This window comes from Dermacentor variabilis, chromosome 2 (genome assembly GCF_050947875.1).
Source record: "Dermacentor variabilis isolate Ectoservices chromosome 2, ASM5094787v1, whole genome shotgun sequence".
In the NCBI taxonomy this organism is placed as follows: Eukaryota; Metazoa; Arthropoda; class Arachnida; order Ixodida; family Ixodidae; genus Dermacentor; species Dermacentor variabilis.
The window spans coordinates 48070377-48083536 of record NC_134569.1 but is presented as its reverse complement, the minus strand read 5'-3'; the positions used below and the strand labels follow the sequence as shown (position 1 = coordinate 48083536).

Sequence of the window (13160 nt, the reverse complement as noted above, 5' to 3'; positions counted from 1 at the left end):
CAGGCTCGAGCCAATGTTTCAAGAACAGGACTTCTTTACATAAGGCCCCGATGAAGACCAGTCCTCTTGTTGAAATGTTTAGTCCAGCGTGAGGCTTGCATTGTTTGCTGGCTCTTGATCACTTATCTTATTTGAGTGTACGAAACCGTGAACATTTTTTGCTAATGCTAACACTAGGAAAACTCACTTCGATGGGCTTTTCTTTTTTCACTATTGCTGAAATATTTGGGTTAGCTGAACTGCTGGTGCTGTCTTTGCTTGTGCAGGTTTGGTGTGCTACCTTTGTCAAACTCCACGCCTGGCACCGTGCCCCCAACAGCCATTAGTGGCATGCTCGCCTATGTCACACCCACTTCACAGGGCATTTTGGACACCATCTCCAAGGAAGCCTGCCCTCCAGTCAAAAAGGTGCGTGCACAGTCAGCACGCCCAGTACTCAATCTTTATGTCTGCTGTGCCTACACGTACCGTCTATCACCCTTCCATCTGTTGTATCTGCGGAATCGTCACTAATTTTAAGGTTCACAGGTTGGCAGGTATGCTTACAGCACATTGTATTTGACATTCACTGAATGTCTTCATTGCATTGTTGCATTAATTGTAGGGGTGTGCGAATACTCAAATATCATTGAATCAAATCGATGGTGAACGTTTGAATAATTCGATTCATGTTTCAAATGTCTACTACAGTGAAACCTCGCTAAACCGTAGTTGGCCAGAGCTCGGAAAAAGTACATACTAAACGGTAGTACTGCTTAACCGAAATCGCATGAGACCGCCCACTTACCTGTCAAAAACGGAAATCGGAGAGAGTGCGATGAAAGGGGAAAAAACATGCAGTATTTATTTACTTCGCACGACAAACATGTTATTTTCGTTTGATGCTGCAGCGGCCTAGCAGCGACGACAGCGGCCTCAAAGTTGCTGAAGCTGGGAGCCAGCTTTTCAGCCAGCCCCCTCTTTTCGGCAAACACTCGCATGGCAGATTCCTCAATGGCGTTGCACATTCTCCGTGCACGGGCGCAGTAGCGTTGCAGAAGTCGCGGGGCACTGTTCTCGTCACGATTGCATTCATGAGGCTGACGTAACGCGCAGCTTCTGCCGCTGTCGGGCCTGAATCGCCCGTGCTGTCGCTTTCCGTGTCGTCCTTATCACTGTTGCTAGGCGACACTTCGGCAACAACAGAGGCAACGATGGCAAAAAGTCGGACCTCGTAGCCGACATCTGTTCGCGGTCGCAGCAGCGCTGCCGAGCAACTTCTTCGCATTTCAAATGCCACATGTCGTAGTCAACAGTAGATCCCTGACATGTGCCAGCACCGACTTTTCGTGTCACGTTCGATAGCACGAATGATGTCTAATTTTTCTTCAATGCAAAGCCCCCGGCGTCTTTTTTATCCGAGTTTCGGCATGACGCAAGTTCTCGCTTGCACGACGTCACAACACCACAGAACACCTACCGTATTTACATGACTGTAAGTCGACCACTTTTCTTTAAGTTGAAAATATGAAGTGGGGGGTCGATTTGCAATCGAAACCAAAACATGGCACCGCCAAAAAAGTGAGACCAACAGGAGCTACAACATAGTTACAATTTTATGTTTGCTCTATGGCCTTACCCATAGCTTTTCGCTATCCCACGTGTTTGTTCGCTTTTCGGCAAGGTTTTTAAACATTTTTGAGAGTTTTACAGTGCACACAACACTCATGAGGGGGTGACGATAGTTGATGGAAGTGCCGCTGTTCCATTCGCGGCGGCACCCTTAGAACAACAGCACTTGCGGGGAGCATCAGTAGTTCATGGAAGAGCAGACACCGCTCGCGGGTTTCTCTTTGCCTGTTGCGCTTTGCTTTCTGTATAGTTTGACGACAGGCATTGGTTTGATGCGTTCCACTTGACTGCCAGCTACGTGTTACTTCTATGCTTCCTCAGTCGTCATGATTGCTCCAGGCCCACTAATCATTCGGCACTCGTGCACAGCAGCGTTCAAGAGGGCTGCCATCGTTTATGTCGAAGAAAGAAATCACTGCACGGCAAGTGAGGAATTTCCCACGTGCCGAAGTCTGGACGCTTTCCGGAGCTGTAGGCTAAGCTTGCGGCATATGTCGCTGAAATGCGCGATTGGTCCCTGCCACTGAAGTGCGACATGGTCATGAAACAAGCCTGGATTTTTGCCTTTTAAGGATCTGCTCCGCCATGAGTACAATGAGCGGCTGGCAGCAGAATACCGCGAAGTTACGCCAACCAGACCTGTCAAAAGAGCCTCCCTGACGACTGCGTGTAGTTGGGTGCATTAGGTGTGGGCTGCTGTTCCACAAGATGTAGTGTGGTCGTTTGCCAGATGTTAAATTTCGCGGCACGATGTGCTGTGGGACCGTAGCAACGATGACGATGGCAGTACTAGTGAAGATGAGTAGTCCAGTGACCATGTCAGCTACTAATAAATTTTCGTTATCGAATGTGCCCTTGGGTATGCTCCCCGCCTTTTTTTTTCTGTCACGCGATATGGGGGGGTCGACTTACATTTGAGTCGACTTACAATCGTGTAAATACGGTGTATGACAAAGCTCTCTGTAACGGCGCCGAAATGATGTTGATGTTGATGTGGCTTCACACGCAAAAGCACGGGGCGCTTGGAGGCTGTTGTTCAAATCTCTGAGGCTTGTTGTTCTGCCGGGCCGCCCGATGGAGGCGACGCACCACCATGTTTGCGCGACGATACGTACGCAGTAAGCTGGTACGGTTTATGCAGATGCAAAACACATTACCGTATTTATTCGCGTATAACCCGCACCAAAATGTGAAAAAACGCGTTTAAAAAGTGGGGGTGCGGGTTATCTGCGAATTTTTTCCGTGGGAGGGGGGGGGGGGGTCGGCTTCACCGCAATGTGCGGCGGCCTCCCCGTGTAGTCCGCCATCCCCATCGTCATCGACGCTTGTCAAGCCGATGAAGGGCCAACGAAAGGCCAGCATTGTTGAGCCTCGCGTTAGGCGCTGTTTAGTGTACTTACCCCAGTTTGCACTGTTTGCCTGCTTTGTTTTGGCATCATGAGTGCGACTCGACGGCAGTGTTTCACAGCGAAAGAGAAGCTAAAGATTATAGCCGCTGCCGAAGAAATCGGCAACAGAGCTGCTGCAAGACAGCATGACGTCGACGAGTCGTGCATTCGCGACTGGAGGAAGAAAAAAGAGAGTCTCGAAGCAACGAACCGGAACAGGCGAGCGTTTCGGGGTCCGAAGACTGGCGCGTACCCCCACCTCGAGACGCAGCTTGCGAAGTAAGTTCATTGAGGAGCAGAGAAGTCGTGGCCACGCTGTTTCGACTGAGATGGCGCAAATGGAAGCCCTGAAGTTGGCCCGGGAATTGAATATTCCACGTGAGTTTCGTGCAAGCCGTGGATGGCTTCAGCGCTTCATGCGAAGACATGGATTTTCTATGCGGCGGCGAACAACCATGTGCCAGCGGCTTCCTGAAGCCTACGAGGAAAAGTTGTTGAACTTTCAACGATATGTGATCGCACTTCGGAAGGAGCACAGCTATTTGCTGTCTCAAGTGGGAAATGCTGATCAAACACCTGTGTACTTTGAGATGCCGATGGACACGACCATGGAAAAAAAGGGCTCCAAATCAGTCAGCGTGCTGACCGGCGGAAATGCCAAGCTGCGCTGCACAGTCATGCTATGCGCTTTGGCTGACGGCACGAAACTGCGCCCGTGTGTCATTTTCAAACGCAAGACGCTACCTGGCATTCCACTGCCCCCAGGAATCGTTGTGCGTGCGGAAGAAAATTCGTGGATGAACAGTGGCCTAGTCGGTGACTGGCTTCGAGTAATCTGGGAGCGAAGACCAGGTGCCTTGCTGGCACGCCGTTCGATGCTCGTACTAGATTCCTTCAGAGGCCACTGCACTGATGCGATGAAGGCTCGCCTTGCCGAGACCAGCACCGACCTCGTCATAATACCTGGCGGCATGACGTCCATGCTACAGCCACTCGACGTGTGCCTGAACAAGCCGTTCAAGGCACGCGTGAAGCGGCTGTATGCCCAGTGGATGGCCGACGGCATTTACGCCCTCACACCGACGGGACGCGTGCGAAGGCCTGATATTCTATTGCTGTGCCAGTGGATCGTGGATGCGTGGAAAGCGATACCGGCCGATTTGGTGCGCAAAAGCTTTAAAAAATGTGCGATCAGTAATAGTCTGGATGGTTCCGAGGACGACTACGTCTTTGAGAGTGGCGATGAAGCCTCGGATGGCAGTAGTGAGAGCGGCGACGATTAAGAATCGGATAACCAGTGACGTGGTGGCGGTCGTTTGAATAAATGTTCTGAAAACGAAATGATCACTGAGTGTGAGTTGCATCTTTCTAGCGCTAATTTTTTTTTTCAGGTAAACGTGCGGGTTATACGCGAGCTTTTTTTTTTTTTTTCCGCCGAGTTCAAAGTTAGGGGTGCGGGTTATACGCAGGGGCGGGTTATACGCGGGTAAATACGGTATGTTCAATGGCTGCTGAGTTGGGGATTTGACTTTACTACTTCTAAAACGAAACTACGGTTTAACGAGGTTTTACTGTAGTATTAGATTTTTTTAATATTCTGTGTACAGTATAACCCTGTTGACACAATCCCATTACATACAATTTCCCAGCACCAACTTTTGTGATTAAGTACACAAACAGTGAGCCAATGCAGTTAAGTGTCTTTTTTACCTGTTTGTACGTTTTGGAAAACATAATCTTTCGGCACCAGCCTTCAGTACATGGTGAAAGGGCTGTCATGATACGTTGTTCAGCTGCTATATCTCGTGTAAACAAGAAAAGGTGCGAGGCGGGCTCGAGCACAGTAGCCGCCTGCCGTGGCAGCTTCCCCATAATAGTTGCTTACTCGTTTCGTGTGAAACTGCCGGTGTGCACTCGGTTTTTTATTCCGGTAACAGCAAACCTCCTCCCGGGTTGTTGCACGTCACATTCACAGCTATTGCTGCCAACGCTATAGTGATAAACATCTTCACTGATGTTTCACAGCACGTGGGGTATAGTGCCGTTGGAAACGTACTGCACGTTTTTTGATAGATAACCCAAACACACCACCATTCCCTGCTGTAGGCGGCACGAAGTGAGCATCATGTCGCACTCTGGCAGCATTGTACACATTGTATTTCGGCATTGCCCACCAGCTTAACTTCGTTACGGCTTCCCCTCGCTGTTTCGTTCTTGATGCACATTGGTGTCCCATGCTGCAATGATTTTCGCCGAGTTGGCGTGTCAAAACTTTCTGCCAAGATGGCCCACTTGAAGAAGCTGCTGATCCAAGCCAAATTTAGGAGTGCGAATGCAAGCTTTCCAAAGCTGCAGAAACGATGCATGTCTCGGGAGCCCTACCACCTTGGTGTGCGCTGACGTCTCATGCTGCAGTGATTTGCACGTTGCTTCGCATTATGTAGATGTCAACTCCAGTTGAGTTTTTAATGACTTTGTGTTGTTCATTTTCCCGGTTAGTACATCTATTCTCATGTTTCTCCCCAAAATGTATGAATGAGGTTTTACTGTATTCAGCGTAGAGACCCACGCAGTGCCGCATGTCGCATGTGCCATGGAGCCCCTCATGCTTAATGCCTTGCTAGTGAGCACCTCACTTCGTTGCTTTTTGCTAAAGGAGTGCTGAGCAGGCCGCGAACAGGCTGCTCTGGCTGATGCAGTCGCGGACTTTGTCGCAGAAGCGAGCCCTTCTGCCCTACTGCATGCACTCCTCAACATAGGCCTGATGCAGGGACCGCACAGACAGTGCCTGAACAGTGCCGCGTCAGCTGGGGCTACCTCAGTCTCTACAAGGTTCATTAAAGTCCACATGACCGACTGAAATGGTAACGCAACATGAGCAGAGGTATTGGTAATAAAAGCAGTGCGTATTTCGGAAAGTACGATAGCATGTGTGAAGATTGGGCTGAGTAGCCGCCTAAGGGCATGGAGATTGTGTTGTGAAGTTAAACCACGATATAACGAACTTCAATATGACTAAATTCTCGATATATTGAAGTATTTAACTTTTCATAACCTGTTCAAAAACATCATATAATAGAACCTCAATAATATTACAAAGTGTGTTTGTATGCAATTTTAATATACAGTGAAACCTCGTTAAACCACAGTTGGCTGGAGCTCGGAAAAAGCATGTACTAAATGGTAGCACTGCTAAGCCAAAACATCATGAGATCGCCCACTTACCTGTAAAGAACAGAACTCGGAGAGAGTGCGATGAAAGGGCAAAAACATGCAGTACAGTTGCCCACCGTTTATTCGGACCTCACGGGGACTGCAGAAATGTCCGAATAAACAGGTGTCCGAAAAAGCAGATTAAGAAGAAAAAAAAAAGAAATCCTTTATTTCCACGCACTTTTTCGGGCTCGGCAGTAGGCTTGAAGAAATCTGAATGCGTTGTTGCATGCTGTTCCGTTTACACGCAATCAGATAAGCCTGAATCTCGGAGAGGGTCGTACGGTCACTATAGGCGGCTGAGAGCATAGTCACTGCTTGTACACGCTCCGCATGCGACGGCAGCGTAGCACATGGTGCGTCATCTTCCGACTCGGAGTCATCGTCCGGCGGTGCAGCAGAAACCTGACGAATGATCTCGCCATTGTCAAGTTCTACGCATGTTAGTACAGCAGTGTCAGCACCTGTGAAACTGTCAAATGAGACGGTGTCCGGAATCGCAATGCAACCACTGCGCAGGTCTCAGCGGAACATTTTCAGCGTCAGTAGGGAGCACATCGGAAGGCGACAAATCCTAGGCCTCCCGGCACCTGCTTGCTGGCATTCACCAGCGCAGTCTGCGCGGGCACTGTCAGCTCCATTAGACACTTGACTCGATGTTTCCGTATGCCACGTTGGATCATCGCAACCTCGACACAGCACACAAACACCACCACGCCGTCACGCCAACACCAGTTGCAAAAACGAAAAACATGGCCTACTCGCAGCTTCGTGCACGAAGAAACAAATGAGCTGCTGGATTGTCTTGACATGGCTTACTAAGCTGAGACCGGAAGTGCTGTAGCCACTCTATAGAAGCAGGCAGAAACGGTGACGATGAGCGGGGATTCGCAGTAGCGCCACTTCATGGGGCGGCAAGGAGGCTCCGTTCAAAACAAAAATGGCATTCAGCAAGTCAAGCCCTGCACCGGTCAGAGTCGGTGCATGGTGCTCTCAATCGATTTGGCTCAAGGAGTGTCCAAAAAATCGGACGAGAGGTTGCAAAGTGCCCGAACTTTCGGTAGTTGTTATAAATTATGGTCTATGGGGAGAATGGCGGTGCCGGGAAGTAGACCGAATAATCGAGCATGTCCAAATTTTTGGAGTCTGAAAAATCAGTTGGCGACTGTATTTATTCACTTCGTGCGACAAAAGTCTCTTTGACGTCATGGCGGCTTGGCAGCGATGACAGTGGCCTCAAACTTGCTGAAGCTGCGAGCCAGCTTTTCAGCCAGCCCCTACTTCTTGGCAAACACTCGCATGGCAGATTCCTCGTTGACATTGCATATTCTCCGTGCACAGGCGTGGTAGCGCTGCAGAAGTCGCGGGGCGCCTTTTTCATCGTGGGGTGCTGTTCTCGTCACGATGATTGCATTCATGAGGCTGATGAAATGCGCAGCTTCTGCCACTGTGGGCCTGTATTGCCCATGCTGTCGCTTTTTGTGTCGTCTTCATCACTGTTGTTAGGTGACACTTTGGCAACGAAGGCAACGATGGCGAAAAGTCAAAACTTCGTAGCTGATACCCTTTCGCGATCGTAGCAGCGCTGCAGAACAACTTCTTTGCATTCCAAATGCCACACACCGTAGTCAACATAGATTGCTGTTGCGTGCCAGCGCCAACTTTTTCCTGCCACATTCGATAGCGCGAACGAAGTCCAATTTTCCTTCTATGCTGAGCACCCAATGTTTTTTATCCGAGCTTCGACACAATGCAAATGCTTGCTTGCATCACGCTGAAATGATGTTTATGTGGCTTCACGTGCAAGCGCACAGGGCGCTTGGAGTCCGTTGCTCAGAAAGTCGAAAAACCGAACCGAAAGTCGGAAGTCGAAAACCGAGAGTCGAAAACCGCTAGTCGAAAGTCGACCTTTAGAAGGTCGAAAAACCATCTTGACAACAAAAGTGAATGTGTGAAATGACCATTGTTCACGGTCACCTTGTTTGCGAAATGCCGTGCAGTGACCCCTCATTCTGAATGCCGTTCACAGGTGCACAACAGCCTCTCTTCATAGCTTTGAGCCAACAGTCCCAAGACTAGCATGGTGGGCTCGAAAATGTAATGTGACCAGTGCTCTGACTCCCGTCTGCAGAAGGATTTAAACGAAAGGTGGACGTGGAGGAAAAACATTAATGAAAAGGGAGGTCCGGGGGGGGGGGGGGGTGAAGGGGGCGGGGCATCACGTGAACTTGCTATAGGCCTCCTAATTTGAGAACTCTTTTCTGTCAGCACCAAATGCGGTCGACCTGTGCAGTGCCAACAACTGCGTGCAGCATTGTTAATCATCATGTTATTCACATTCCCCTCTTTTGTCCATTGCGCAGATTGGCATTAACGAGCTGATAACCTAAAAAAACCACACGCCATAAAGATTGAAAAACCCTCCTGTTTCCTGAAAGAAAACTTGAAAGCAAAACTTTCTAAGCAATAGAGGATTGTCATTGAGCACAGTATGGCCCACTAATAAACTGAAAAACCTCGCTGGTATTTAGGACAACTTCACTATTTCTTCAGCTTCAGAAGGAAAAAAGCACCGGATTCTATTCGACTAACATTCTATCTATAAAAAAAAATCTTTTCCTCCAGACCTCCTTATATGAACTAAGCTGTAATAATTGCTGGCATACTAATTTGGTTTTCCTTTTAGTAATAGTAGAATATGATATACATCTTGATTCCTAGTTGCCTAAGTTACTGATACCTAGCTACATTCTTGTTATACTATAATGTGAGTAGCCTCTTGAGCATGGGCAGCACCGTGTTTTTTGCACAGACTTTGTAAGTACAAAAGCTTGTGTTAAATTTTCCGATATTCAATATTCCATTTATATTTGGCTTTCTTTTCTTTATTTGTTTCAATATTCGATTCAAAATCTACTATTTGGTATTTGCACACCCCTACCATACACGCCTCATACACGATGCGTATTGGCAGTGGCCATCTATTTTGTCACCAGATTGCTTCAGTGCTAATCTCATTAACATCAACAGTCCTTGTGAGATGGGCTCTGCACAAATTCTTCAAATTCGTAACAGATTGGTTGACAATAAGAACTGTCTTTAAGAGGTGTTATGTCTGTAGGGTTTTGTAGGTTGACCGCATTGAACGCTTATTAGTTTGCCATATTCTTTGCAGAACCTTGCAAGGAAGCCTCAGGGACTGAACACGCCAAAGATACAAATATTCAGCCAGTCGAGTAACAACAACTTGCTGCAGACGCCACCTGTTCCAACCAGGTACTGACTTTCCTTTGTGCACATGTTGATGGAATCCTAGCTTCACATTCTCAAGCAAACAGCTATACTTAAGAAACTTCCTGCAGTCTCTTAAAGGCCGACTTCTACCTATAAAAAAAGAAGGAAAAAACAGAGGAAGAGTTAATTTCCAGTTTTGCATGAATGGTATCTAATGTTAAATAATATGCAATGCTAATTTTACTGGGATTTTCTCGTCAGTAGGAATCTCTTGCAAGCAGCCAACATGAGTAGAATGACTGTAGCGCTTGAGTTAAGCTGAATACAATTGAGCCATGTGATGACACTCGCATCTGACATGCAAATACTTTAGTAATGTTCTATACAGCTTCAAGCATATTCGCTAATATTGGTGAAAAATAATTAGTGATCAAGTCTGCTTGAAAGATATGCAAGCACGATGCCTCTGAAAGGCTAGCAAAGAACCTGATGATTTTTAATGGCTCTTCAGCATCTTGCCATGGCATGGAAACGATAAATTACATACTTGCACTTTGCATTGTTGCTAATGTTTTCTTAAGAACTGTTGCACATTATATTGCATATCACCTGAAGTGCTTTTCATATTTAATTGTGAAGAGATTTAGTAACAAATTCATTCCCAATAAGAAGTCAAATGGATGTGGAACTATATGAAAGTGGTTTGTTGAAATTCTCGCCACGAGCTTTCAAGAAAATGGGCATTGAAGGGGTAGAGCATGAGTGTTCCTTTCCATTTGGCATGCAGCAAGGCACTTGATAAATTTGTTACTTCACAGTGGTAGCATCAGGGTGATGGAGGGGCAGGAGGACATTTTGGGAGTTCTGCTGCCCTTCTGTAGAGCTGTCCCTGCTTGCAGGTATATGTTGTAGCAGAAAACAGAGATGTGTCTGCTTGTTCCATCAAAGAGTGGTGAACATGTGCTGATTGGTGGTGCTGTAATTGAAAAAAAAAAAAAAAAAAAAAAAGTGAGAGAAATGGGGTGCATGCCTCAAGTTGTGTGCTGCTCTAGGAGCCCAAAGAAAGCCATCCACAGAACTTCATTTGCGATCCCCTGCTCCGAATGTTCATCAAAGAGGCCCATGACCTGCAGTGTCATTTGTTGGCCCTGCAGCTTTCCACCCAGTGGCCTGAGCAGCGTGCGGCGCAGCTCGCGCCTCTTCAGCAGCTCCAACTCGGTCAAGGAGAACAACAAGGGCAGCTCGTCACCCAAGACCATCCGGGGCCTGGCCGCCCGGCTGCCCTCGTCCAAAAAGAGCAAGCCCTCCCGGGGGGCCCTGCGCACCAACACGGCCACCTCTGGCTCAAACAACACGGGTGGCATCACCGAAGGGGAGCTAAATGAGATGAACAAGCCTGAGCCACTGCCTGTGTCCTTGGCCCAGACTGCACTCTGCATGCAGAGGGCCTCAGCAGGTAGGACACTTTCTTTTTTCGCGCTGTTGCAATTCAGAGGGTTATCCACAGTTAGGTGACGCACTCCCTGTACAGTAAAACCTTGTTATGGCGAAGCTTTAGCTCAAGTGCTCCTACCTAAATACCTGTGAAAACCACTGCACTGAATTTGATGAAGTTTGTAGCATTTAAAACAATAAAATGTAACGGCTGTAGGAAGCGAAATTTTTATTTGGGCCATACATTTTTTTCGGAATTGTTGAAAATTGCAAAATTAAAAAAAAAAGAAGCTCAAATTTGTGTTAGCAACGCTGTAACTAGGCAGTGGAAAAAAATATATGATTTCTGTAAACTGCACGTAATTATTACATCAAAGCGGACAAGTTTATCTATTTTTGTACCTCTCTGAAGTACACTTGAACCTCATTATAATGAAATGGGACATAACTAAATAATGGGATATAACGAAGTAAACGCAGTTCCCCTTGAAATCTCCATAGGGCTCAGTGTATCCTGAACCTCGTTTTAACGAAGTAAAATTGTTCTGTCGATGAATATAAAAAACTAGATTCATCTCCAAAACCAAAAATACTGACCGTTGCTCACCGAGCATAGCGTCTTCCACCGGGTTTCCACACTCATTCAGTGGCGGTTCAAAATTCTTGCGTCAAATATGCCATCGCGCAGCACTGGTCTTTCTCACCACTGCTTGTAGCTGCGTGCACGGTAGCCACATACAAGCAGTTCTTTCTTATTGCACCTCTCTCTCTCACTGCGACACGTAGCCGGTGAAGCTAGGTGCACCCTCCGAAATTGCTATCTCTGAGGCCCTGCCTAGCTGTGCCACATCACATATCGATGTTGGTGTTTGTGTGTAGCGGGTTAAGAACTAGAGCGTCCACTTTTCTCTCCCACTGAACCACATTGCATTGTGCTAACACAACTAGGTGTGACCTCCAAGACTGTGTGTAAATGGCACGAACTGGCCAAGCCAAGCCAGCGTGCTCACATGCCGGAGCTGCGGGGCCATAGATCACATTGCTCCTGGCGCTGTGCTAAGCTCTCTTGACGTATACTTCAACGGGTTTCACAACAGTATGAGTGAGCCAAGCGAAAATTGGAAGCAAAAGACCATCGCAGGAACATATGGACGCTATCGTATGGCTGTCGCAGCAGGTGCTGAAAAATTGCGCTGTAGGCTTTTGCTGTTATTCTTTTTTGGTTTTCATCGCAACATGACTGCGTAGTCGTTCGCCGAGTTGCAGAGGAGTGCGCTATTTTTTGCATTTTTAAAGTTGTGTTTACCATTCGGCATGTACTGCAGTAAATGGCAATAGCCGGTATAATGAAGTGGTAGGTATAACAGAAGTAATTTCGGCTTCTGCTTCAACTTCCTTAAAACGAGGTTTGAATGTATACCACTAATTTGTGAGTAAGACACTTGCAAAACTCTGTTGGTAAGTGTAACAATTCCAGGTAAGCTGTAAAATTGTATACATATAAACCTCGATTAACGAATTTCGAATACGGAAATTCTCTATATAACAAATTATGTAACCCTTTATAACTTGTCCATACAACACCATGTACGGTCGTCGACTGTTTATTCGGACCTCACGGGGACTCCAGAAATATCCGAATAAACAGGTGTCCGAAAAAGCAGATTAAGAAGAAAAAAAAAAGAAATCCTTTATTTCCATGCACTTATTCGGGCTCGGCAGTAGGTGTGAAGAAATCGTGAATGCGCCGTTGCACGCTGTTCCGTTTACGCTCAATCAGATAAGCCTGAACCTCGGAAAGGGTCATACAGTCATTATAGGCGGCTGAAAGCACAGTCACTGCTTGTACAAGCTCCGCATGCGACGCCAGCGTAGCACATGGTGCGTCATCTTCCGACTCTGAGTCATTGTCCGGCGGCGCAGCAGAAACTTGACGAATGATCTCGCCGTCGTTGGGTTCTGCGCATGTCAATACAGCAGTGTCAGCACCTGTGAAACTGTCAAATGAAACGGTGTCCGGAATCGCAATGCAACCACTGCGCAGGTCTCGGCAGAACATTTTCGGCGTCAGTAGGGAGCATATCGGAAGGCGACAAATCCTAGCCCTCCCGGCACCCGCTTGCCGGCATTCCCCAGCGCAGTATGCGAGGGCACTGTCGGCGCCATTAGACACTTGACGTGATGTTTCCATATGCCGCATTGCATCACCGCAACCTCGACAACGCACACAAAGCAAACATCACCACGCCGTCACGCCGACATCAGTCGCACAAATGAAAA

General features: G+C 47.4%; 1 protein-coding gene across 2 annotated transcripts in view; it reads left to right on the top strand.

Moving 5' to 3' along the window:
* Positions 1-13160, top strand: part of LOC142571796 (cell division cycle protein 27 homolog) — a 60894-nt gene that overhangs the window by 8350 nt on the left and 39384 nt on the right. Inside the window, exons 7-9 of one of the 2 annotated variants that reach the window (XM_075680417.1) lie at positions 267-408; positions 9388-9488; positions 10601-10902. In XM_075680417.1, the coding sequence (XP_075536532.1) occupies positions 267-408; positions 9388-9488; positions 10601-10902 (545 nt within the window). Of the gene's footprint in view, positions 1-266; positions 409-9387; positions 9489-10579; positions 10903-13160 lie in introns of both variants that reach the window. The other variant, XM_075680416.1, reaches the window with a different exon arrangement.